General features: G+C 40.1%; 1 protein-coding gene across 4 annotated transcripts in view; it reads left to right on the top strand.

The window, feature by feature from the left end:
* Window positions 1-949: 949 nt before the first annotated feature.
* The window catches only part of tmem131l (transmembrane 131 like), a 31,678-nt gene continuing 6,950 nt past the window's right edge, over window positions 950-25,677 (top strand). For 2 of the 4 annotated variants that reach the window (XM_070827534.1, XM_070827532.1), the window contains exons 1-23: window positions 950-1,150; window positions 1,868-1,941; window positions 5,570-5,613; window positions 11,037-11,108; window positions 15,055-15,178; window positions 15,320-15,436; window positions 17,440-17,544; window positions 18,855-18,932; window positions 20,382-20,535; window positions 21,430-21,488; window positions 21,574-21,679; window positions 21,767-21,869; window positions 22,110-22,254; window positions 22,436-22,606; window positions 22,703-22,769; window positions 22,860-22,983; window positions 23,091-23,160; window positions 23,244-23,353; window positions 23,602-23,671; window positions 23,873-24,006; window positions 24,598-24,740; window positions 24,855-25,041; window positions 25,294-25,479. In XM_070827534.1, coding sequence (XP_070683635.1) covers window positions 1,027-1,150; window positions 1,868-1,941; window positions 5,570-5,613; window positions 11,037-11,108; window positions 15,055-15,178; window positions 15,320-15,436; window positions 17,440-17,544; window positions 18,855-18,932; window positions 20,382-20,535; window positions 21,430-21,488; window positions 21,574-21,679; window positions 21,767-21,869; window positions 22,110-22,254; window positions 22,436-22,606; window positions 22,703-22,769; window positions 22,860-22,983; window positions 23,091-23,160; window positions 23,244-23,353; window positions 23,602-23,671; window positions 23,873-24,006; window positions 24,598-24,740; window positions 24,855-25,041; window positions 25,294-25,479 — 2,567 coding nt within the window. In that variant the 5' untranslated portion in view covers window positions 950-1,026. Of the gene's footprint in view, window positions 1,151-1,867; window positions 1,942-5,569; window positions 5,614-11,036; window positions 11,109-15,054; window positions 15,179-15,319; window positions 15,437-17,439; window positions 17,545-18,854; window positions 18,933-20,381; window positions 20,536-21,429; window positions 21,489-21,573; window positions 21,680-21,766; window positions 21,870-22,109; window positions 22,255-22,435; window positions 22,607-22,699; window positions 22,770-22,859; window positions 22,984-23,090; window positions 23,161-23,243; window positions 23,354-23,601; window positions 23,672-23,872; window positions 24,007-24,597; window positions 24,741-24,854; window positions 25,042-25,293; window positions 25,480-25,677 lie in introns of all 4 variants that reach the window. The other 2 variants (XM_070827531.1, XM_070827530.1) reach the window with 1 other exon arrangement.

The raw sequence follows: 25,677 nt of genomic DNA, 5'->3' as shown, positions 1-25,677 counted from the left end.
CGTTATCGTTCTACCTAAAATGTGACAGTCAGTTTGTATAGAATGTATTTATATCTTCTTGAAATAGAAAATAGCCATATTGTAACTAAATTCATTCCCTTATAGGAGTATTTTGTGTTTTATTTTGAACATTTGATGAGCGAGTATTTGAAATTTGTAACAAGGTACTTTTTGATGTATTTGTGGTTTATCTGTGGTTGAGGTGGACATCATTTAAATATTTCATATAATGTTGTTACATGACATCATAGTTTTATAAACTGATCATGTTTTGAATGTACAATCATGATCTTCAAAGTACCCAGTAACTATAGCTGCCAAATAGATGTAGTATAATAATAACCATACTAATTAATAATCATAGCACTTGCTTTACAGAAGACATAAAAACAAGAAAAACTTGATAATCAGTGTAAGTGTTAAGTAACATTAGATGGAGATAATCAAGTTAAGTACATCTAGTGTGTTCAGTACTTGAGTAGATGTGTTTAGTTATTTACCTCCAATCTACAGTACATTATACATGCATATCTTTGTATATGTTGCCTTTCTGCTAACTTTGTTTAAGATAAGATAAGATAAGATAAGAGATTATTTTATTAGTCCCACAATGGGGAAATGTACAATGTCACAGCAGAAACAAAGAAAAAATGTAGTGTACAAGTGGGAGACATTACAAAGTATTGCACATTGTCAGGTGAGGTAAAGAGATGAATAAATGCATTGCACAGTTGGTGAACATTATAGTGCCCTTATTGTGTGTTTTGGTGCAGTGTGGTTTACTGGGAGCACTGCTGGTTGTACAGTTTGGGTTTACTTGAACGGACACGTAAACAGACTTGGTGTAGAGGAGTCTGTCGGTGTGCAATGTGCTTGAGGAGGCGGGGAGGGACTGAGGGAGGGAGCTGGAGCTGCTGCTGCTGCTGCTGCTGCTGCTGTTGCTGCTGCAGCTGCTGCTGGTGGTGGTGAGAGAAAGAAAGACCAACGCAGCGAAACACAAGGCAGGCTGCTAGCTGAGAGGGCAGCATGGCGGGGCCACAGGACTTCCAACAGGGCAGCCACTGTCACAGGAAAACGTGGATCAATATACTATTAGGAATACTACAGCTACTTTTACCCTGCGTACAGCACGGAGGGGCTCAGCTGCAAGGTTTGTCCTCACCTTCATTTTACGAATTGCAGAAATGTAGAATTAAGTGAGCTAGACTGACTTGACAGCAGGCGTTACAGTGGAAAATGGGTGTCAGGGTATGTTGTCCGAGCAGCTTTTTAGATAGGAAATTAGTGGAAAATGTTCTGGATGCATTTCCAAGTTGCGATATATGAATACTTGTGATTTCCACCCGCATATAAGAGAGTTGTAGCTTACGTTTATGTTTGGTCACCCTGCTAGTTCATGCTAGCTGCCAGTTCCCTGTGCTGTTTGGTTAAACGACACCATAACTTGTACTCGGGACTTAAAAGGGACACTTGGCTTTAATTGTTGTCACTTTTACAAAGCCAGATATCGTTATAAGGTAACTCCACACGGCTGAATAGTCGTTTTTGTGCTGCGGCAGCATGAGGGATGTTTTCCAAGTTCGTTAGCCACCGAGCTAACCTTCCGGCTAATCAAGCAGCTAGCAAACAGCCTTTGTGAGCCTGCCGAGGCGAAGTCATTTCCTCACTTGGCTGTGCGACTAAAATTCACTCCGTTTCAGTTTATTCATTTCTTATAACCTGTAATAATAACGGAGGCCGGATGTATGTGGTTTTAATCATTCGGCTGCTTAAATCTGGCGCATTTCAGATCGTTTGTCTCTTTCCAGGTTGCACAATTTCAAAGCAAACCACCTCACTGTTAATTTCATTTCTTGCTCCCACAAAGCTTTGAGTCAGATGTCCACCAGCGTGGTCGAGGTCTGGCAACCAGAGGACGCAGACCCATTAGTCCCACTTCAGGTAATCATTCTTTGTGTGTGTTGTGTGTGTGTGTATGGATGAGGGAGCGAGACTGTGCATTGCAAAACACAGATGAAGACAGCTTGCAAATGCAGCCAGATACATGAACACGTGTGTGGTTGGTGCATCCCCATTGTATTTGGCTCCACTTTGCACCTAGTTTAGTTGTGTGCATTCATTTGTTTATATGAGCAAAGATCAGAGACCAGCCACGGCTTAGAGAGCATACTAATGTGCAGATTTAGTTGGTATAGAGCTTGTATCTGTAGTTCAATACAGAAATGAAACCAGCGCGGGAGGCCACCTGCCATGTGGCTCCTCCTGATTTTCTTTTGTACACAGTGTCCATTATGGAGTTCAGTCAGTCCTGCACACAGACAGCATGTGAGGAATGAGGCAGTCTGCATACAGCAGCCCTTTTTTTGCATAATGCTAAAATTTATAGTTTGCATGTTGTAGTGTTTGTTGTGTAGGATTTTCATCAACATGTTCAAGTAGGCGTGTGTGATTATCATGGAGCAAGACCAGAACAAACAGCAGGAGTTTAGTGTTTACTGATAACCTGTCATGAGGTCACCAGCTGACTGTCATGTTACCTGAGGAGGGTGTGGTTTTCTGCAGGGCTGTGTAAACAGATGTGGAGACAGCTTTGATCATTTGGTTGCCTTGAAGATAATTAAAAATGTTAATGAACATTACACCAAAGCGGTTTTGAAGCATTAAGCAAAAAAAGTGGTGAACTTGTGGTGAATCTGCACACTGCAGTAATTACCGTCGGCATGTGCAGACTAGAGAAACAGAAGACAACTCTTACAAGTTTGTTGTTTTGGATGAATTTGAAAAAAAAAAAAAAAAAAAGATGGGTTAAAGAAAGAGGAGAAGCAGGTGGGGAGTGGTACGTTAGCGTTTAGACATGTTTTTTCCCCACTCATCCCTACCAGACCAATTTGCAGATGGCAGAATTGTTGACATTGTTAGGTGTCATGTTTAGATAGGCAGCGTTGAATGGAGTGACTGTCTCGGTTACATGGGCTATGTGAAATAGAGCATGACATGTGTGTCTTTCTTCTATACACTAGTACTGCTGCTGGTCAGCTGGTTAAGTAGCATGTTGTATGTGGCTGCGGGCACATTGAAGTGGTTATGCAGGAGACACTGTTTGGTGCTGTGATACACAGCTAAAATCAAATCAAATATCAGATTTAGGCAGCAGAGATCATAAGTGATTAGATGCTGTGCACATAATTAGACCTTGTAATTGTTTCCATCTTTATCTCATACCTCTTACTTGTTATTTCATAAATACAGACTTGTGTTTCGGATTTGACTAAGGATCACATGCTAAATGCTAAATAGGTGTTTTCCAGTCACATAGTCATTAGATTAGCTCAGGTTCCTCCCCTTTCATCTGCCTTTTTGAGTTTTGTATAGACCCTTGTTGTAAATCTTTTAAATCCATGCGTTCATTTTAAAATCCCTGCAGAATCCAATTCATTTACAAATGGCGCTTCTCCACTTTTGAATATTCCTCGTGCTTTAATGGCTCACCTTCTGCATCAAGCGGCAACAGAACGTGCCATTGTTGTGCTTAATCAGCTGGAAAATCTGTTTTGTCTTGTTCACTTAACCCATTAACTTGCCAAGCTTCAAAGGTATCAGGGGAGCATTGTAGGACATAGTACAGAATAAAACAAGGATACATCAGTTACAATTTTTCAATCTGCAACCTGTAACTTTTGCATTGTTCAATCAACGGATGTGTGATTATGGATAGAATCAGTATATCAAAGTTTGTATTTCAGTTTAAATGATAGTGTAAATTATCTGTGAATTGACTCACTCCTATCTGGTGAATTAAATGCCTGATAAATTATAATACCAAATCACGTCGTTGAAAAATATCCTATTAAAAATCCTGTAAATCCAATATTGTAAACCATCCCTGCTCTTTGATTTGCAAAAAAATGTAAGGGCTAAGTGCTATGTCTGTCTAAACAATATGGCATAGTCTCTACTGGTTGATGGCACAGTATATAAAGTCCTTGTTCAGACTACAGTAGAAACAATAGAGAATCTGATGTTGAGCTTTTTAAGATAAAATTGTAGCAGTTGTATGTTTCTTAAGGTGTGTGTCTTGCTTGGCGCTTAATTAGGATCGTTTTCAGCAGAGAGCAGGTGGAGAGATGGAAGAGGAGGCTGATCGAGATTCATAGTAGCTCTGTAGAGAGCCACTATACTTAACATATGTCCTCCTTTGGTCTTCTGTAGTGTGATCATGAAGCCATGATGTATCCATAAGGCCCCTGATTGTTCCCATGGAAACTATTTGTACTGTTTGAAGAGACTAAAGCTTATCTGTGTGGGTCATGTATGGCACACATAACGTACTACACTGTAGTTAACAGTGTTTGAGTGCTTTAATGGGTTAGGGCCTTCTGAAATGTTCTGCTGTGTTTTGAAAGGATTGCCTCAGGTAATTGCCAAATGGAGCCTCATTCTGCAGATTGGCCACAATTATTTATGAAAATTTAGAGAAGATTACACGCTATTATTGCACAAATCAGGGTTCGATCTAAGCCCCATCATTGTGACAATGATCTGTCAGCTCTCAGTGAACTACCAACTAACTAAGTGCACTCGCTGTTGGTCCGATTTACCCTCAAGAATGAACTTAAACAAAACTCAGTTCACACAGTATGTTGACACGCACTGTTTAATCTGGTTAGGCAACAGTTTCATGTGTGCACATAGTCCAGCAGAACTTTATTTTCCCACTAATTTGTTTAGTTTATTATTAGTGCTACAAATTAAAAGACATGAAGATGAAGGGATTCATTATATTCTCCCCCACCTTAAGCAGAGCATTGAAATTTGGTTGTAGCTGAATGGATTAATAGATATTTTATCAGTCCTAAATTACTTTTACTTGTCATCACAGCTCCAAGGCTAACATAAAATTATTAGTAACTAATGAATAACAACTATGTAGAAGATGTATACAGTGTAAAAAGTACAAATCTAAGATGATGAAAACCCAATTTCACCAGGCATCAACATTATCCTGCACTATATCAAATTGTAGCCTGATTATTAATGACAAAAAATGTGTTATGTATTAACCAATACTCTATTCATTCAGTAATCCTGAACACACAGTGTGAGGACAAGAAACTGGACATTCGTTGTTTTGTTCTGAGAACTACAGTATCCTCAGCCAACACTGGCAGAAATGACTGCCTGCTGTCTAACCCTCGGAGTCAGGGTGGAAAAGATGTAATGCCCGTTTTAGTCTTCCAAGGCTGTTCCAGTTTTCTACTGGGATTTCCTGGTTTATTTGCGGTGAAGTCATATTTAATGCAAAATAAATCCTTTGGCATTTCAAGAAATAAAGCGCAGATGCACAGTGAAACATATCAGAGCAGTTGGTGGTATATCAGTGTGCATCTTACCTCCTGTTTATGAAAAGCATCGTAGTAGCCAGAGGGCTGTTTGGCATACCAGTAGACTTAAATCCCACAGAGGCTCCTGATATATTTTTTTCTAGGCCACAGTGTAAGTGTAGAATAAATGGGTTGCAGTTTGCTGTTTTGACGATGTTGACTAAAGTGTATTTTTATTTTACTTGCAGGTGGAGAAGGAACGAAGAAAAGATGGTCTTCCACTGGAAGACAGGTACCTTTTTTTGGTTTATCTTCTGTGGAAACAGCATACTTCTGGAACCATTCTGTGGGTTTTGTCACACATTTGTAATGTTTTACAAGTTTATGACAGTCAGTAACCCCAGATGAGAAGGTGTGAACTACATTTAGCCATGTCACACATACATTCAGCAGTTTTGAAAGAATACACATGTATGCAGCTGATGAAAGGTTTCCACCTGTTGGTGAGTGGCTCTTGTGAACCACCAAGCCACGTAATTACCAACAAACCCCAAACCAACATACAGATTTCATCATACTGAAGCTTTTCCTCATGTATAGTGTGGACTAGAATTATACTGAATGAAAGCAGGGCTGTGGCATGGGTTTGGTTTGTGAACAGCCCAATGGAAAAACGGGCCTACCCCTGCATGTTTTTGAAAAAGAAGTGCTCCAATTTAATGTGAACATATTCAAAAAACTTCAAATCATGTTAGAGTCCTGTTAAATGGTTTATTTATATGTAGAATTAAACAGTTGCTGTGATGTGACATGTTGTTGTGGCGTGGTTTCAGTGTAATAAGGCTGGAGGTTTCTAAAACGGCTTTTAAAAGTCTTCCCCTGTATGCAGGCTATGTTGTTTATGTTGGTGAGTGGGGGGGTGTGTGACAGAGAGAGTTTGGGGGCGTGTGTTAAGAGAGGCACAGAAGCAAATTCCTGACTAATTTTAGAACTCCTTGAAAGAAAAAGGAGGGGAAGTCTGTCTTTCCCAGCTGTTTCTGTTCCTGCAGAAAATTGTTCGGAAAACAAGATGTTTGCAGCAAAATGGCAACAATTCGTGGTATTATTTAGTAATGGCTTGCTGTGTAATCTTCAGGCTTGTTTATCCCTCTTACTGATGTGAAGCATTTTTTTTTAAGCCACATATTCTAACGTTTGTGTTTGCCTCTGCTCATTGTTTGTGTTTCTAGAAAAGCAATGGCCATAATGTAAAGAGCCCAGCCCGCCACTAAGTTTATACCGAAGCAAATTACATTTAGTTCGTTTGACTTGTCCATGCTTGATATTTGTATTGCTCTGCATGATTTTAATGATGCCTTACTTCTGAATTGTTGCATGAATGTATTCTAATGAAAGGATGCTATCAAGTTGCAGTATGGGAAATGTAGTTTGTGTTTTGGGGGCTTGGCCTGTACAGGGACTAAAAGTCAGGATGTCCAAGCCTTTGCTGCCTCTGCTGCAGTGTTGGATTGCTGGAGTACTTCTTACAAGTGACCAACTTTTAGTCTTGATATAAAGTTTATCTGGTTAACATGCAGCCAACTGTTGCTGAGTGTGGGAATGAGGCTATTTTTAAGTCCAAGGAGATGAGAGGCAAAGGAGGCTTCGTAGTGCTGGTTGACCTCGACCTCCAGAGCTGTGGGCTGTGAGGCCTCTCGTGTCTGGGTTATCAGGCACTTGGCAGGCCTGCCATCACTCTCTCCCAGCCTGAAGAGCAGAGCAGGCTGCAGATACCGAAGTTAATGATATCTCTTACAGAGTTCAGCCCCAGCTCTCCTCCTTTCATTTATTTTTTAAGCTCTTTTTAGGCTACTTAAATCTCCACCACAAACATTTCTTATAATGCCCCTGCTCCTCCATTCTGTTGTTTTAAAAGCTATCCTCCTGACGCAAACCTACTCAGTGCAGTATTAGTGTTAATACTATGCAGGGTAGTTAATTTCCCTGCTACGCTTATTGTTTCCCTGTCCACAAATGCCTGTGAACACCAGTTGACCCAAACTCTTCCCCGGAGCATGGCTGAGGTCACGTCTAACACTGACTTTATTTGAGTTAGATCCAGGGGATCAAATAGCGCCAAACATAACTTGTTATTTTTGTGCTGTGGCAGTGGACAGAACCCTTGGACTACAGCTCAGCAATACACTCATTGAGAGGCTGGGCAGCTGCTGTTGAGTTCAGAGAAAATACCATGTTACTAATACATATGAAAAGGTAACTGCCCTACCCCGCTTATAAAGAAGTACATAGGAACCTGACACTAACGAGTGTCTAAAGAGTGCAGCATATTTTCCATTCTAATTTTTAATGCTGAATCTGTCATTTGCATGTTGAACCTGCATTAATTAGGCTATGATCATTATAATTCTGTAGTACTTTCCTAAATATTGTCTTTTATTCCAGATCACTATAATAATCTGCTTTTACCACCACACAAGACTCCTCTGCAGGGGCAGACGACCTCATTTCCCCTTCACACTTGACCCCTCATATGCTCACCCACACACAGCCTTCCTGCTGTGACTAACGCTTTTCGTTATACTGTTTGACAAGTTATAAATAAAGTTATAAACAGTTACAACTGCAGAGAGCACGAGAGAGAAAGAAGCACTTTCTCCTCTATTACACGTTATGTAATAGAGGAGACCGTGTCCCTCTTATCAAGTCAAACCCCACTGCCAGTTTATTTGCTGCTGCTAGCATTTGGTATCATGGGCTTCATCCACAGCAGGGAGAAAATAAGTGTAGTTTTTGAGCTATAAGGCAGTAGGACTTATATGGAACTGGATGTAAAACTGTTGTCATTTTTAGCTCTCCTCTGCAGAAATAACTCTTCTTTGAAATCTACATCACCACTTAATGTGTTCTCTTAACCAGTGTAAGCTTATATAATCACACAGGGTTAAATGTGTTTGATGTGTCCTATTTTTCAATAGTAAAGTATGTCACGTCTTTTGTCTCTCAGCAGTAGAGTAGACATGCTGTCCTGTAACCACACTTGCCAAAATGGAAGGTGAACGTCTTTATAACACTCTGACCTTCCTGTACACTGGGTCTGTCCCCAATGTCAACACATTGAACTGAGATCAGTGTGATATCCTGCACATGAACTTCACATTGGGCCACAGAAGTTCTCAACTTGCTCATGATTTTGGTATATTTCTTTTCAAGTAATAGCCACACTGAAAGAAAGCTACTATATTTATACTATTATCAAGCTGTAGTCTGTAATGGAATTTGTACAAACAGGTTATTATTATGTGAAGGAATGCTCATTACAGGAAATGGAGTGGAGAAGAACCACTACAAATATGATAAATGAGATTGGCAAATGAGATTGGCAGCCTTAACCAGGACCCTATCCACTCAGAACGTTTCCATTTGTATTCATTATATAACCTTGTTTATTGTACTCTTCCACGGTATGAATGTCCATCATTGGAAGTCTATAAAGCTCTGCCTGTTTTTCTTTTAATAGTATCATATTCGTAAAATATTAGCAGTGTTTTGGACTTGAAGATCAATTTATTAATCCCCAGGGAGAGCAGACTACTTCAGCTTTGAATGTTCTTGTTATTTGATATTTTTCTCCAAAGTATTTCAGCAAAGGCAAACAATCATGGGTTGTCATTGTTGGGGGAAAACATGCCCTCCAGTCTTGGTTCCTGTTTTTTTAGAATGAGGTGTTAAAGCAGTTAGACAGGCAGTCGTGGTGTTTTTGCTTGGCCCAATAGCTAATTAATTGTTTCACCTTTTAGAGTCTTAAATCTCGCAGCTGCTTCTTTCCCATTAATAGGAGCTGCTTTATGAAACGATGTCCCAGCAGTGGGAGAATGTGTGAGCAACCATTTCTGGTGACTGTATTTCACCACAAAACCCTTGTGGTTCCTTATTCATGGTGTGAACTGTGCTCCATAACAGTAATGAAATTTAGTTTTTTCATGAAACGTTTGTAATTGCAAAATAATTTTCCACCGTACACAGTTAATTGTACAATAAAACATTCTTGTAGTCGTGTTTTAAAGTTAAAATTACCAGACAGAAGAAAATTGATCAATGATCTGCACAGGTGAGATCAATGAGGGGTTTCCTTGGCAGCTGATCTTTAACTGGCAAACACATCCTTCCATCCATCCATTATCTATACCGCTTATCCTTCAGGCTCGCAGGAGGGCTGGAGCCAATCCCAGTTGACTTTGGGCAAGAGGCCATACAGACAACAAATGGCACTAAAATTGAAGTACGACAGATCAGTTGTTGATACCACTGTATTTTAGAGATAGGCTCTTCAAGTAAAGAATGACTCTTGAATGCAGAGCAGCACTCATGAAAACCTACAGAAAAGTAACTTCCGTAAAGATTGCACTAGAGCCGCAGTCCTTCCACTAGCTTGCTTCTGTTGGTCAACAGCTGTGTGAGTCTTCTCTCATCAAGGTACAGGCTTGTTTTCATACATGCACACACATACACGCACAGCTACAAATCAGCTGCTGCTTCCCTGCTTAAAAGCAGCCATTCCAAGGGCTCATTAGCGCAGGATGTCAGACACACAGTCACCAATAAAAACGTAGTGGAAAAGGAGGAGAAAGACTGCACTTCCTGTTTTAACCCTGACTTGTGGTCAGATGCCTGCATTCAGCATTGCTGACATGCTATACAAAACAACATGGAGCCTATATGCACCAGCTGTGTTGGTCTATAGTGGGAAGTCTAAGTTATATGACGTTGATGTGGGCCTGTTGTGGGTTAAGTAAATTCAGGTGATAAGAATAACTCAAAAATATGAATGAGCCGCTGCATGGCTCTCTATAGAACATTTACAGTGCTGTTTACATTGTACATTGTCTTTTAAGTGTGACAAATCATTTATATAGAAATTGTGATTTGTTTTGTAGGGCTGAATGAAATGCATAAAAAAAAAGGCATTGTGATTATTTTGACAGACATTACAGTTGCAGTGTTAGTTATGATATGAGAGCATAAATATATCGTGCCTTTACTACATATGTTTTAAATCTGGATGTGTTCACTTTTCTGGTAGATCAGCCTGCTGGTGGCTCTTAATCATTTTTTTAACAGGACAGTTTTTCTTTTGGATTTAAATCTAATCTAGAGAAAGCTCAAGGTGTCACATAATGCTTTTAATGGATTTTTCATATTATGCTCTGAAGCCAGCTTTAGAAAATTCACTGAACTACAGACTCTAGATTGAGCTATTAAACTGTCTTGAATGGTTGCTTGAATGGTACTCTTATTTCATGGAGTACAGTGTATATACAAGTCAGTGTGTATGTGGTTTTTTTTTTATGTAATACAATTAAGCCTTGTGTTTTTTAGTTGCCACCTACAGTGGGGTGTTAAATTATTTTCATATGCAAAGGCATATGAATTTAAAGTGTGACCCATGACCTCCAGTACTTGCCTACCCTCTTTGTGTGATAGTCATCTAATGTCTGTATCTGCATGAAACCCCTTTGTTAGGCAGGGAGATAAGTGGTTTGTGAAGCGGCCTGGGGCAGTAGTAGTTTTGACTATGAATTCACCCCTGTGAACTGTCACATGCTCTGTTAGAAAGGGGACATAATGTTCTTGTCTTGAGGCTTTAGTAAAACATACAAGCATAGATGTTGTTCTTCTAATGTTTTAAGCCTAATGTTTTTTTCCTCTCTCCTCTAGTTCTTCTCCATATACACGTGAAAATGGGAGGCCTGTGCATTTTCAGCCTCCAGCATTGGATTTTGGGACACAGTAAGTACTTTTCTCACTTCTTATTTTAATATGGGGTGTTTTAACAAGCATAGATGTTACTCATTTTGTACTAAAGATGTTGAAACCTTTTACTATATTCCCAGTAACAAAATGTTCTTAATTTCGCCATCCCTCAGTCATGAGTGATGTGGAAAACTCCACTGACTTGATTTAACTTGAGTTTAAATAAGACAGTGGCGTCATAGCAAGTGACCTGTCAATGTGATGAATGCTACAGAGAGGGAAGATTTCGTAAAGCAGGCGGGCCCACCCCTCAACCTGAAAGAACAGACAGGATATCCAAGTATGGCAGTAAGCTCTCTTTCCCAGCATCCAGACACATACTGGAGAGGGTTGACCCCAGAGAGAAGGGTGAAGAACTTCACTGTTTGCCTCCATACTCCCAAAACAGCCAGAATGTCAGATGTAATGCTGTGGTTGGACAGCAGTTCTCATTGCTCCTTTTAAAAGCAAACAGTGGGAAGCAGCATCTATTTTGTAGTAATTTGTATAATATATGTGGCATGCAGAAAGCATGCAAATGACCAAAAATGCTTAATGGCATTGGGTAAACATTTGGACACTGAAATATTGCCTCAGGAAATTTATAGATGAGATAAAAACAGGAATATGAGACCAAAGTCCCACACGGAAGCTCGTGGTTTCCTTTTACTCTGTGCAAACTGTGGGAACTGTCGTAATTACACTGTTGGGTTGCACCAGTAGTCTTGACTCGTAAGAAATCCTGAAGCCGCAACTAAAGAACATAAGTGTCAGAGGTATTGGACACACTTAGGCATAATCATACAGAAAATAAAACAAAAGTAAATTAGATGTTAGAAGATGATGTATGTAATAAAAATAAAATAAACTTGTATGAAAGAGACCGCAAAGTTAAACTGACCAGACACACCACTTGAGTTGTGTTATGGCTTAAGCATGTGTGTCTGCGTGGCTTGTTAGTGCTGTAGTTATTGATGGTTGGAGAGCCAGTATCTGCAGCAGATGATGTGCTTATAAAGATCCTCTCTGCACATGTCCAAACATTTGTTTTGTGCTTACTAGGCAGAATGTAGTGTGAAAAATAATCCAAAACACTGCAGACTTGACCAGACTTATAGCTTAAAAGAAAAAGTAGCAAATATGAAAGTAGACCACTCTTTCTCCTTATTTAAATTCTGAACTTGCATTTCATCTGCTTAAAATGAAAGTAAAGGCAAACTGTGACAGCCAAACAGGAAGTGAAAGACGCTTCAGTAGAGGCTTTACAGAACATCGCAAATGAAAATGTCAAGAATGTGGCAATGATATGTTGTAGTGTAAAAGCATTCACACAGTGAAGATATTACAAGTTATTTTTAACTTGCTTACGAGTACAATACAGGCTGCCTAATCAAATGACCTAAACACTCAAATTCAAATTGAAAGTTTGCACTTCAACTTTTTCAAATAATTATGCTGTGTAAGCCTGCACTATGGATAGCTATATATCTTCGAATGATGCAGACACACAGTCTATTCAAGAAAGATGATGTTTCACCCCACATAACATTTTAAAAAGTCAAATTAAACTGTTAAAAAAAAGTATAATGCACCATTCATTTCTCAACATGAAATACAGCGTTAAAATGCTACCTTTTTGTTTTCCAAGGCTTCCGCACAGAGAGAAGCACTAGTATACATACAGACCACCATTGACCCCACACTAATTACATTTATTTCTCCTCAACTAAATTCTTGGCATTTAATGCCTCCACTTCTGTTGAAACACAACACACTGACTGTTGGGTCAATCTTGCACATTAACAGTCTCTCTGCATTTACCGAATGGAGAAGGGAAGACTGTAGATTCAGTTTGTATATCTGCAACAGATTCAGGGAATTGTCCAGTGATAGTTTAGCATCTTGCTCTTTCAAATATTAGAGGATGTAAGTCTTCTAAGACAAAACAAAAATGGATTACACGGAAGAGTTACATTAGACCAACATGTTAAAAACCCATTGCTGTCCTCAAATGTCTTTAAAAATGTTCAGATCATATACTGTATGCTAACTAAATATTTGTTGTCACTGCAGTCCAAACATTACAAATGCCAGAAAACTGTGCAGACAAGTTCATACAAGTGCTTGGTCAACATCTCATTATAAGACTAGTCGTAGACTAAAGGCGTAGATTGGAGTAACCAGTTCTTCCAATAGTGCTTCTAGCAGTTCATTGCTACATTCCAAAAATAGTCCTTGCTGCGCTGCCAATTTTGTGTTGTGACAGCAGTGTCCATGAAGATTTACAGAGAACATTTTGACAATTCACACTGTGTATGGAGTGCATTCTTCCAAGTCTTGTAATTGCCACTTCAGGAAAATCTAGATATCAACTTACAAATCCTATTTACCTCCAAATGGTCTGTATGTTTTGTCGAATATGTAGTTTAGTATGTTGGTCAAGTGCAGCAATCCAACCTCTGATGGGAGAATAACAATGTCTGTGGTGTAGTTTCTGTGTTCCAGTTGACCAACAACACAACAGGTTTACTGACATGACATGAAAACTTGAAAATGACATGAAAATGAAAATAGTTTTAAGCTTCATATACAAAAAAATGTAGAAGTGAAATCTAGATTCCACCTTGAAAGTTCACGTATTGAGTGTGAACTCAAACACAGTCAGCGACTTCTTTACAATATAATGCAATGAAACACAACATAAAGATGAACCAGCACCTTTCCAGCAGACTAACAGTGAGCAATAAAAACTTCAGAGTGGTTGTATTTGTTGCAGAGCTACAGTATTGGATTGCAGTATAATTCATAGAGGTTATTGTTATGACCCTCTGTATATCCAGAGGAATAAAAGTAAAATTACATTAAGCCGTGCATACACTTTGCAGTACACAAGATTATCTCTAAGACCCAGTCAGCTTGTAATTTAGCCCACATTATTGTACCTGGCATCCCACCTCCCCCAGCCATACGTTGTTAATGAAACGCTCTTTATGAATACTGGTACATATTTAAATTACCAAATTATTATATTCCCCTCGAGTGAGAACACAGCAGTTCGAAAATTAGGTAATGCAACAGAGATTTGTGTTTTATTTAAATTGGAAATGTAATTAAATTCTAAATGTAATAACTTTCAAGTGTGTGTGCGAATTGTGGGGTTAGAGGTATCAGTCTGTGGCTTTAGTTCGGGTTTCACCACGCAGGAAATGCTGAGTGGTGACATGTTACTGTTACAGCTTACACTAGAAATTGCCAAACCCAGAGAGCTTATCTTTGTACCTATGTAACCCAAAGCCTTTTCATAGCCTTCCTTATGTCCTTATTTGTGTATGTGCTTTTACTTCTGACACTGGAGCCTTTCACAGATTAAACATGAAGAGCTCATACTTGTTACCCATCTGTTGACAAAGAGCCAAAAGGCTAATTTTCCTCTGATAGCTTTCCTGTATTGACAAAATGCAAAACACTAGTTATTCAGTGACTCTCATGACTTATTGCAGTGACTGAATGTCACATAGATCATCTGTTGTATTTCACAGGGCACAGTATAAGAGGAGACATCCAGAAAGTTTGGTGTTGTGTAAATATAACCTTAATGATCATGTGACATTGAGAAACGCTGTCCTAACCCTAACCCTTTGTGACATTACGTACAATGAACAGTTTGAACCTTAAATGCCCCCAATAGAAGTTGACTATTAAATGATGCATTTTTAAAATGAATATTAACCACCACCACCACTCCATTGCTAAAGGGTTAAACTTGAAGCAGGAAGATCTAATTTATTAGAGGCTCCTTCGAGATCTCATGAATAAACTAATTGTGGGTTAACTATTTGGTGCACTTTGGTGAACCACATTTCTCAGCTGGCTGTGGTGCCCCATGGGTAAAGGCTTCATTGAGAGCCCCTTATTTACGATGCTGTTCTGTCCGTCTTTACAGGCCGCTGGGGCTGGCAAGAGCTGAAACCATATATATACACAACCCCAGCCAGGAGGTTCCTGTGACGCTGCTGTCAATGTTTACATCCAGCAGGCATTTTTACATACCTTTCTTTCACAGAAGAGTAAGTGTCTATGTGTGCGTATGTTGCTGCGCACTATATTCTCAAATACTAATGTTAATTATTAAATTAATTTCCAGTGGTGTGTTTTGTTCTATTGTAGAAATGTCTGACATAACCTCTGATGCTTGCTGTCTGTCCTAGGTGATCCCACCCAGAGGGAAGGCATCTTTTAAACTGATTTTCCTCCCGTCTGAGGAGGGCAATGTAGAAAACACATTATTTATAAACACATCGGCCCATGGGCTACTGTCATACCAGGTCAGTTCCACTAATACACTTCCTGCTGTATAGTCTCAGACCGTGTTCTTTTGGGATGATGGTGACACCCCACATCAGGATGCTTTTCCCTCAGCTTTTATCTCCAGATAGTACTGAAAGCTGCTTACATGTTTGTTGTGCTGCCACAAAATGTGTCCTTGATATTGCAGAATTTGCCTTTGATTTGCAAATCAAACATTTGTCATATGAAGCTTTGTTTTTATTTAAAACATGTGTGGTCTTAAATAGTACCAGACCACACTGCTTGTTTAGGACTGGAATTAGATGGCATTCAACATGTTTGTTTTCACTTTTCATCCCACATGCACATGCTCATAAACAAAAGAAGTCAAAAAGACCCAATGCTTATGCTGATAGAAAATCATGCTGGATTTCTGTTGTAAATTCTTTTTTTTTTAAACTGCTGTTGACCTGAAATTGCATGATCACAACCCGAAAAGTAAAAATTGTCACACATAGGTCACTGGTGAATTAGTATACATTAGTAGACGTTATGCAGAAAAACCTTTTGTTTTTTGTTTCCAGTGAATATCTATTGATTCGGTACTTCACACTCTAGTTTCTCACAGCTTGTTCTTAAAGCATTTATTGTGACATTTTGAATGTCTGTGCTTTTACTTCACCGTAGTAGACCCATGTTTATTCACCCTGTTACTAAAATTATAAGAATACAGTCTGGGAATGTGCATTCACATGCTTCACAGTGCTGTTTCCTCCAGGCTTATTTGCACTCCAGTTCCTGCGTCTGTTCTACCCGAACTGGTTATGTTACCACTTTGAGTTTAAATGACCTCACTTTTTACTGGCTTTGGCTTTATTGGCTTTGGTAACTATTAGAGATAGTTTCAAATTTCGATTTAAGCTTGTAGCATTCTTATTGCATGTTCATAAAGGGCAGTGACAATGTTTGGTGTGGGAAAACTGGACAATTCAGCTGTTAGTCAACCACGCAGGAACTAAATAAGAATTGCAACACAAACATTTACTCCAAATACATCAGACATGTCTATTATGTTGTAGTTGTGAATTTTGGCCCTCTTACATTAAACCTGCACCACAGGGTTTCCCACATGTAGCTTATTAATGGCAAACAAACACGCCCAAACATGCAGACGTTACGACTGCCATGGAACAGTGCCACTCCCCTCACACGCTTCAGAGATATGCAAATGTCTCAGTAAAGCAACACAAATCTTTGATGTCCACTTTTTTTCCTAGCATTTACCTGACATGACTATTTACAGTGTCTCTATCTTTCCACCTATTCCCTTTTCAGTACAATTGAAATAATGTTGCCATCAAACTGTATCGTAGCTAAAATTATGTTTTGTTCCTAGCACTATGTTAGGACACTTGCAAAATAACTGTAAATAGCAACTGAATAGCAAGTGCTAGATTTAGGGCTTAATGTCTGTTGTGTATGTTATATTCAGCCTCAGTGCAGGACTGCTACATATCGTTCTTTGTCACCATGCTGTGACAGCCCAGCGTTACAGTGTGCACATCTTTATTTCTACATTTGTCAGACAAAGAACAGACTTACTATTTGATTTTTTTTTAATACTACTCATTCATAGATTACAAACCATCATTGGCTTTTTAGTCAGTTCTTTGGCTTTCAGTCCTTCAGTTGATGTTAACTCGAGTTGCATGTAGCATTCGGAAGTCCTCTGTAACCTACCAACCACACACTCTGTTCCCTCTCTGATCACAAATTTATAAATGCTCTATCCTTTGTGGTACTACGTTATTAGCAACTTACACTCTTTTTCTTTTTTCACAATAACATAACGTCAGTTATGAGGAAGTCATTTGATGGGCCTGAAATGAGCTGCTGGAACAGTTAGGTTATGAACTGTTCCAGCAGCTCATTTCAGGCCCATCAAATGACTTCTTTGTTTGCTTGTTGACTGCCTGACCTTAATATAATACATGTGGTGTGTTGAGAATCCTTTTATAAATGTTAACTGTTGCTTTTCCAGGTATTTGGTGTGGGAGTTCACCAGGGGTCATTAAAGTCTGTCCAAAGAAAGGATAGTCTGTTAGTATTCCCTCACATCCAGAGCATTAAGCTGACCCAAACTCAGGTATGTGTTTAAATATCTGTGTGTTGTAAATGTTTGTGCTCGCCATTTGTAGTATTGAGTAACAGCTCATCATTGGAAACAGCTGATTTCCCCTTTCCTGCCAGCCCCGATAAACAGACGGCTGCATACATACAAACAGACGGTGACAAGCTCTTGCTGTCGTGAAATTACCAAACGCGTGTGCAGTCAGCATGAAGGATGTCACATAGCAATCCCTTTTTTTTCTTGCTTAAAAATGTAAATGTTTACTTGCTGAGTATAACCACAAAGATTCGATTTAAAATCATACATTCTTTGTTCAGTCATTCATTTGTACACATTTCAATGCCATGCAAAAACACACAAAACCAGTGACAAATTAGGCTGCGGTTTTAGAAGCAAGCCAAGGCATTGAAAGTGTGTTTGAGAAGCCTCCACAAGTCCTCGCCTCCACAACAGGAAGTGGTGTGGCAGTTGCAAAATGTCAGCTTGGCCAAATGCAGAGAGACGTCAGCTCTCATAACCACTCACACTCCTGCTTATGCTGAATGCAGCCGTTTGTCCACTCTGCAAGCTCCCCATGTTTCAACATATGGTTAACAAAAACATTCTCCACCTCTGCCGTATGCTTATCATCCTCATAGGGTTCATCATTAAGTCCAGGGAAAGGTAGTCCCTCCATTGATATTCAGTTCAAAACAACATGGGGGCTCAATCTAGTTTAGACATAACCACTGTGCCAGTTTTTGCTAGAATTTAGCACAGAGCAGCCCTGACTATGTGTAGAACGGATTGAACACTGTAAAATGTGACCAGGATCATTAGATGGTGTAATAAAGTGACTGGATTTTTGTAGATGTTGTTGAGAGTTTAGAGTTATATCTGACAGCTTGTCACATACAGGGTTAAATGTGGATGTGCTTAATGGTGATCCCCTTTAACCTCCTTGCGAGGTCTACCATGATCAGTATTGAGACTAGTGGTCACCTGGGCAATATTTAAACCATGTTAATAGGTTGCTGGAGTTTACAACTAGAGTTTTCAGTTGTTCAGTGAACTGTGTTTGCAGATCTGTGAGTGTAGACACTCGCACTGCTTCTTTTCATTTGCTCATTAAGTGATTAAACCAACCGAAGCTGCTCTGTTGAAGTATTGAATTTCTATACTGTGCAGTGCTTTGCTAGCACCACTAGAGTTCAGTCAAGTGTGGCATTGTAGTTGCAATTGATCGTTGAGGACCCTGAGTATATACAAGAAAGAAGATGAGCACCCAACCCTCTTCCAGTGTTCCTATATAAAGTATTCTCATTCTCATCCTGTTTCTCCTGCAGGAAGATGCTTCCAACATCACTATACTGGGTCTACTCCTGGAGTGCAGCTTACCGAAGAGTTTGTTAAACAATCCTCAGGTACTTATTTATGTCACATTTGTTAAAAGATCCCCTCTAAACATGTTTTAAAACTTACCAAAATACTCTACTTGGGCTAATAAATTGTGTGGGTTTTCCACAAAAAAGTTCAGTTCGCTAAATGAAAATCCTTAAAATGACCTTCTGATTCACTGCTCCTACTTTCCCGTGAAGTCAAATCTCACTGTGTGTGCCATGGAGGGTTTGAGCTTCTACATCACACTTATGCAGGTTGCATACTGGACCACGACTGGCTTACGAACTAGTTGAGATGTCAGAATCATCCTTGTAGGAGCATTTCTTAAACTCAAATTTTAGGGGAACGCTGAGAAACTTCAGCAGATGAATGTGAAGACCTTCTAGTGTCAAGAGTATGAGGAGAAACACACAGAAGTACAAAGGAGGGAATTTAACCAAGTACTTAATTTTTTATGATGAATGATCCGGCACTGTTTTTAGTATGTTCCCACTTTACAGTGAGCAGCGAGACTTTCTCGCTGCTCTCGTCACACCCACTCCTAAGTTTTGGACAAGCTGGCCTTCTGCTCAAACAGACATCTGTGCTCATCATCGGAGCGCCTTCTGTTTACCCAGAACCCCTGAGGAGAGTAAGATCTCTTGCCAGACTCTTAATTGCTTTCTCAAGAGACTCTATAATTGATGCGTAGCTCCGAGTGCTCATGTGGCGCAATAAAACATGATGCAAGAAGCGGCAGCAGACAACTTAACTATGTCGTCTTAATCATCCAAACTGAAATCATCCTTACATTCTGTTGCATGAGTGTCTCAGCTGTGACCTGCGGCTCGTATCCAAGATCAACACCTGCTCCTCAGTTCTTCTTCTACTCTTCCCTAACAAAATCCATAACTGGCCTTTGGTCAGTGTCGATACTGCTCACAGAGTAAATGAGCCTCACAGAAAGTTAGCAGTAGCCTTGGTTTCAGGGGATTAGGTTTGCTATTGCATCCCTGAGCCCCCATGGCACCAAGCCAGGGCATCTGTCTGCAGGTCGTCAAGTGCTGATTCACCCTCTGAGACGAGCCCTGGTTTACAGTGAGATTTGCACTCTCCCAGTACCGATTTGTCAGCCTCAGTAGAGTGTTAGTCACAGGGTGAGGAGGAGGGTGGGGGTAGTAGTAGTAGGCTATTTCTTGCCCGTAACAGCATGCGTTTGGTTACTCTGTCACAGCAAAGAAAATAATTCATACTTTTCCATCACCATTTTCTCACCACCATCGCCTCAACAACTCCTTCATTTGTAAAAATTCATACATTCTTTTTGTCTAACATCTAAAATGCCCTCTTTTGCTTATGTCTTCTTTATCGTAATCATTTCCTTTTCCTGTTTACTGAGTTTCTTACCTCTTCAAATTACTTATTTCTCTCTATTCTCATACTTCTCATTCTATGTGATGTGTGACTGGTATGCATTTCCTGTCCTGTCTCAGGGGTCCTGCTTTCAGAGTGAGGAACGCCTCAGTCTGCAGATTAATCTGTCGGCGCGTGGTGACCGGCCCACTGACCTGGACAAGCTCAAGCCTTACGTCATTGAGCACATTTTGGTGCTGCTGGTGGCCCCCACTGCTGGGCAGGCTGCAGTAGGTGGGTTTGTTTGAACTGTCTGACCCAATGTCTGGAGGCAAATTAGCTCTGGGAATGCGGCAGTGTTGACAGTGTCACTTTAAGGTGCCATACAGCTCCGTTCTGACTGATTTGTCTGGATAAAATGATATTTCAGTGTGGGTAGAGTAGAAACATTCTTTTTTACACCAGTGCATTGCTGCTTCATCAGCCTGTGCTCAAATTACCTCAGTAAAAGCTTTATTTTATAGACTCATGTCTGTGGTGGACCACAATCAGCGTAAAAGTGCATAAGGTTAAAGTAGTGTTTGCACTTTGACGCTAGAGATAGACTTAATGAGGCTCTCTGAAATTCCATGTGACAGCTTTTTGCTTTCTTTTGATCTTGCTTGCTTTGACAAAAAGCAACACGACAAAAGGAGAAGATGATATTAATGATTCTACTGCCGTTTTGAAAGAACTCTCAGATGAGAGAAATATAGGAAGACGTGAGTTCTTTCCTGGTCTCACTTTGCAGAGTAACACTGACTGAAGATCAAATGAAATCAGCCACATGTGTCTACAAAGAATTTTCATTTAGATTTATCACGAGTGCTCCCACATGCTTTGTCTTTGTTGTTGAATCAACACAGAAAGCAACATTGTCTGTCTTAAAACTTGTAATTGTGTTACACTTCTTGCATACAGTATTAGACTATTTCTGTGACTTGGTGTATGGTGTTATTATAACTGTATAAACATGGAGGTATTTTTCACTGTTAGTCATAGCTTTGCTCAAGAAATCTGTATCTGTCCTGGCAATCAGATATCAGCAAGTTCTCTTAATGAGATAAGAATATGAGGGAGACCTTAACAAAGCATAAAATATAGATTGGTATATGCACTGTTTTTATTTTACTTTTTTTTTTTTAACAGGGGAACCAAAGATAGGAGTTTATATGTTAAATTCTGGAGGCAAGAAGCTCTATGTAAAGGTGAGGTGTTTTTCTTTGTTTTGCTAAATTCCGGGTATTATCAGTAGCAATTTATAGGCTTTGATAAGATGATTTATCTCCCCAGGATATGCAGGTGCTATCAAAAGTGGAGGCCAGCCTGGAGTTTAATCAGGTTCCTCTGAGACCAGAAGCAAAAAACTTCACTGAAGTGGCTGCACTTGCCTGCAGAGGTGAATAGAAATAATAATTGCTTCATTGAAATTGCATTTGAGCCCAATATTTTGGAATATCAACGAGAGCCTTGTTTCTTATGTCAGGTTCATTGCCAGGCCATGGACGGAAATGCAGAAATCACATCAGTTTAAAAATTCTGGGAAACGGAACCACCTACAACTTCCCTGGACTGCATATCACACGCAGGTAATGTAGAGACATTTTGCCATTTCACACACAAGTTGTCCTAAGAAACCATCAGAATTAAAGTAAAGCTCAACTGTCCTTTTGTTTGAAAATACTAATGTTATAAGGAGTGACAAGCACCTGGAAGTACGCATATGTATTGATGTATTGACTCTGTTGTGATGAAGACATACATCAGTAAGTATCATTAACATCTGATACTGACTATTACAGTGTAATTTTGATTGTGTTTTGTTGCAGACGGACTGTGGGGGATTTGTTCAGCCTGCTCCAGGTGAAACAGAGCAGTGCAGACCAGGTGGATCTGTGGCTGACAAACTCCCTCCTCTTCCCCCTCACTGTGATAAATGCCAGCCTCTCACAGAAGCTGCAGGGAGTAATGAAGGTACACACCACTGCTTCAAGTAATGATAGGAAGCCGATCTGATTACAGCAAACCTTCTTGTAGTTCGTGCCAAGTGAATTCTGACATTGGCAAAGCACATTACACTTAACCTATTATGATAAGGATCCCAATTTCAGGGCAGGATTGGACACTAATATCTCTGCTGCCCTCTGTCTGTCAGGTGATGAACTTCAGCGGTCCACTGACTGTTTCCCAGGGCTGCTGGCATATCCTGTCCCTCAAGCTGCTCAGCAGGACTCTGCACGTCAACCAGCTGTCCACCCTAAGCCTGGATACCAGCCTGGGCTCAGACCTGCACATACCCCTTTACTTTCACTCTGCTCCTTTCAAGGTAAAATACCAGCTCTAGTGGCTAGGTAGGAGTGTGTTGGGTTGGGGTTGAGCACACAGGATCACATGTGGTAATGGATAATGTATCTTTCAGCAGGGGGAAGTGGTGTTTGAGGCGGAGCGGGAGTGTGGACGACCTTGCCCAGTGAGACTGTCTGACACAGGTGAGAAATCCCTTTGTGTGAGAGAAAAAGCTATAATCTGAGTTTTTTTATTGTTGAGTTAATATTTTTATTTCTCTGATGTCCCATCAGGTCATTCAGAGTGGCAGCGTTCCCTCCTCCCAGACTTTTTTCCCACGTCTTGGGCCATAGACAGCAAACTGGCAGCTGAGCTCTGCTCACGATGGCAGAGCCACAAAGACAAACTGCCTTGCAGGTCTGTCTTAAATGCAACTCACAGCTTTCTTTTTCATGCCAGTCTGTGTTTTGTAATCCATCGCTGCAGACCATTAACTCATCATGGAAACACCATTGTTTTCTCAGGTGGCCCAGACTCCCTGTAGAGACGTCCTTTCCTCTGGACTTTGGTGCTACACCTGTCAATGAGAGCAAGGTGGGTAACACTTATTAACATTTTTAATGCTGGGATTATTTTATCTGCAGCAAAAAGAAATCATTTATCTTTGTTTATTTCAGGTGAAGACGTTCACGCTGAAGAATCCTTCTTCTTCAGTGGTTTCTGTAGAGATTCGAATCCTCTCTCTATATCCTGCCCCCCTGGAGGCTCTGGACCTTCTAACCAAATGGTATGCTGTAAAGAGTGTATGCTTAATACTGCTCAGAATTAGAGGATATAGATATAGGATATTTATTTCTTTATTTGTTGATGCTTTGGCAACATTGTTTGTAAGATTTTCTTGCCAGTAAATACAATTGAATTGAATTGGTTTGAAATTATTCAACTACAGGTGTTTTGTTCCGCAGCTGTGTGGAGCTGCTCCTGCATGTCCCTTTTGTTGATTTCTGAAATTGTTTTCTCTCTTTTGATTGGCAGGTTTAATATTAGCCCGCTTTCTGTCAACATCAGCACTACAGAGTTTTCTCTGTTGGCGTCTCCCCCAAAGGTAAATCCTGAGAACACTCCTGGGAAATAAAGTTGTGGTACTGTTGTTGTCTTTGGCTCCCAACATGTAATGCTTATTTAACTTCATTGATTCATTAAACATTAAATGGACAGCACTATCACTCCTGTTGTGCTTCAGTCTTACCTAATTTGCTCTGTCTCTCTAAACCTTTCCCTCCTTTTCTTGTATATTTGCGAACAGACGGGGGAGCATAGAGAAGACTTAAAAGGACAGGGTGTCCTGCGTCTGCTGCTGCAGCCCTGGGAGGCCAGAGAAGTTGCTGTGGTCTTTACTCCCTCTGAACACAAACCCACCACTACCATTCTCATAATCAGGTATGGACCATTATTAGTAGGATGCGTTTGGTCATGTCTTTTCAGTATGTGTATGAAGGTTTCATAATGGTGGGGAATGTTCGAAGTTTGGAAGAGATGTTTCCCAATGAACTTCAAAGGTCTTCTTCACAGCAAACATATTGACTTTAGTGGGTGTCATAGTAGAAAAAAAGTACAGGTGTTATTAATAACATTTACAATGGCTCTATTCTGTTCAAGTCTCCCAGTGAGCCATGACAGTGAGCCAGCATGCACAATACTAGGACCGTGAAAGCTAAATGGAGTTCAACCAATGATCAATTCTATTATTTATGTCTGGTGTTTTCACACATGTCAAAATGCCATCCTTAAAAATTGTCCATTGCCTACTAATTTCCAGTCTTCTGCGTTCCTGCTGTAGTGTATTACAGTATCTATCACAGCAACTCTGAAAACATTAACAGTTTGAAAAAAAAGAAAAAAATGATAAGAATATATGCTGGAATCCCGAGGTTCCTTTATCGTGCTAATATTTTGATATTGAAGCAGCTTTTTATCGAATACACGAAGTGTAATGTAGCTTCTGTCAAACACTCTTTTTAACTGTTTCAGGAACAACTTGACAGTGTTTGACATGATGACGGTTCAGGGCCGCGGGGCCAAAGAGCTGCTGAGAGTCGGCGGTAAACTGCCCGGCCCAGGAGCCTCTCTGCGCTTCAACGTTCCACAGTCAACTCTAATGGAGTGTCGCGACGGTGAGATTAATGTTTAAACTTAATCGCACTATATGACTGTTAAGTAATAAAGTTTAGATAAGGCAGTCGAACAAACACATGGCTAAACGTTGTCACTCTGCCTGTCACTCGTAGGCCTCCGCATCAACAAGCCACTTTTCGCCGTCAGAAAGAGTTTCAAGGTGGAGAATGCAGGAGAGCTTCCTCTGACAGTTATGTCGATGAACATAAATGGATACAAGTGTCAGGGATTTGGCTTTGAGGTCTTGCAGTGTCGCTCCTTCAGTCTGGACCACAACGCTTCCTCTGAGATCACGATTGCGTAAGTAGAACTTCAGCCTGCTTTAGTGGATATCTATTTTACTGCCACTGAGTATTGAAATCATTTCCCTGTGGCACTGCCAATGTCTGGTGACTTATTTTCTACTTCTTCCTTTCCTCGTTTACATCTTTGCACAATATGTCCTATTTATACCTCTCTCTCTTCCTTTTTATTATCATGGTCCGCCTCCCCTTCACTCTTTTTATGCCCATTTCTCCATCTCTCACTGTCTCTCTCTGCCTGTGTCTTCAGGTTCACCCCAGACTTCACCTCATCCTGGGTGATCCGGGACCTCACCCTAATGACATCCCGCGGCACTTCTTTCCCTTTCACCCTCAATGTGACGCTGCCCCACCACATGTTGCCTCTCTGCGCTCAGGTGGTCCCTGGACCCAGCTGGGAGGAAACTTTCTGGGTGGTCACCCTCATCTTCACATGGTTAGTGCATTTAAGTAATTGTTTAATCATTAACATGTAGAAATAATCTGTGTTGTAATAGTATTTTGTTTGTTTTTTCTACCAAAAAATGACTGTAAAAAAAGCTTAAAATCTCTTATGATCGTTCTACATTGAGAATTTCTGGTTAGAATTTGATATTTTTATTAGATAAAGATTATTCTGTTATTGGTTGAACCA

Source organism: Pempheris klunzingeri, chromosome 3 (assembly GCF_042242105.1).
Source record: "Pempheris klunzingeri isolate RE-2024b chromosome 3, fPemKlu1.hap1, whole genome shotgun sequence".
NCBI classification, from domain to species: Eukaryota; Metazoa; Chordata; class Actinopteri; order Acropomatiformes; family Pempheridae; genus Pempheris; species Pempheris klunzingeri.
This window is presented reverse-complemented; position numbering and strand designations above follow the sequence as displayed.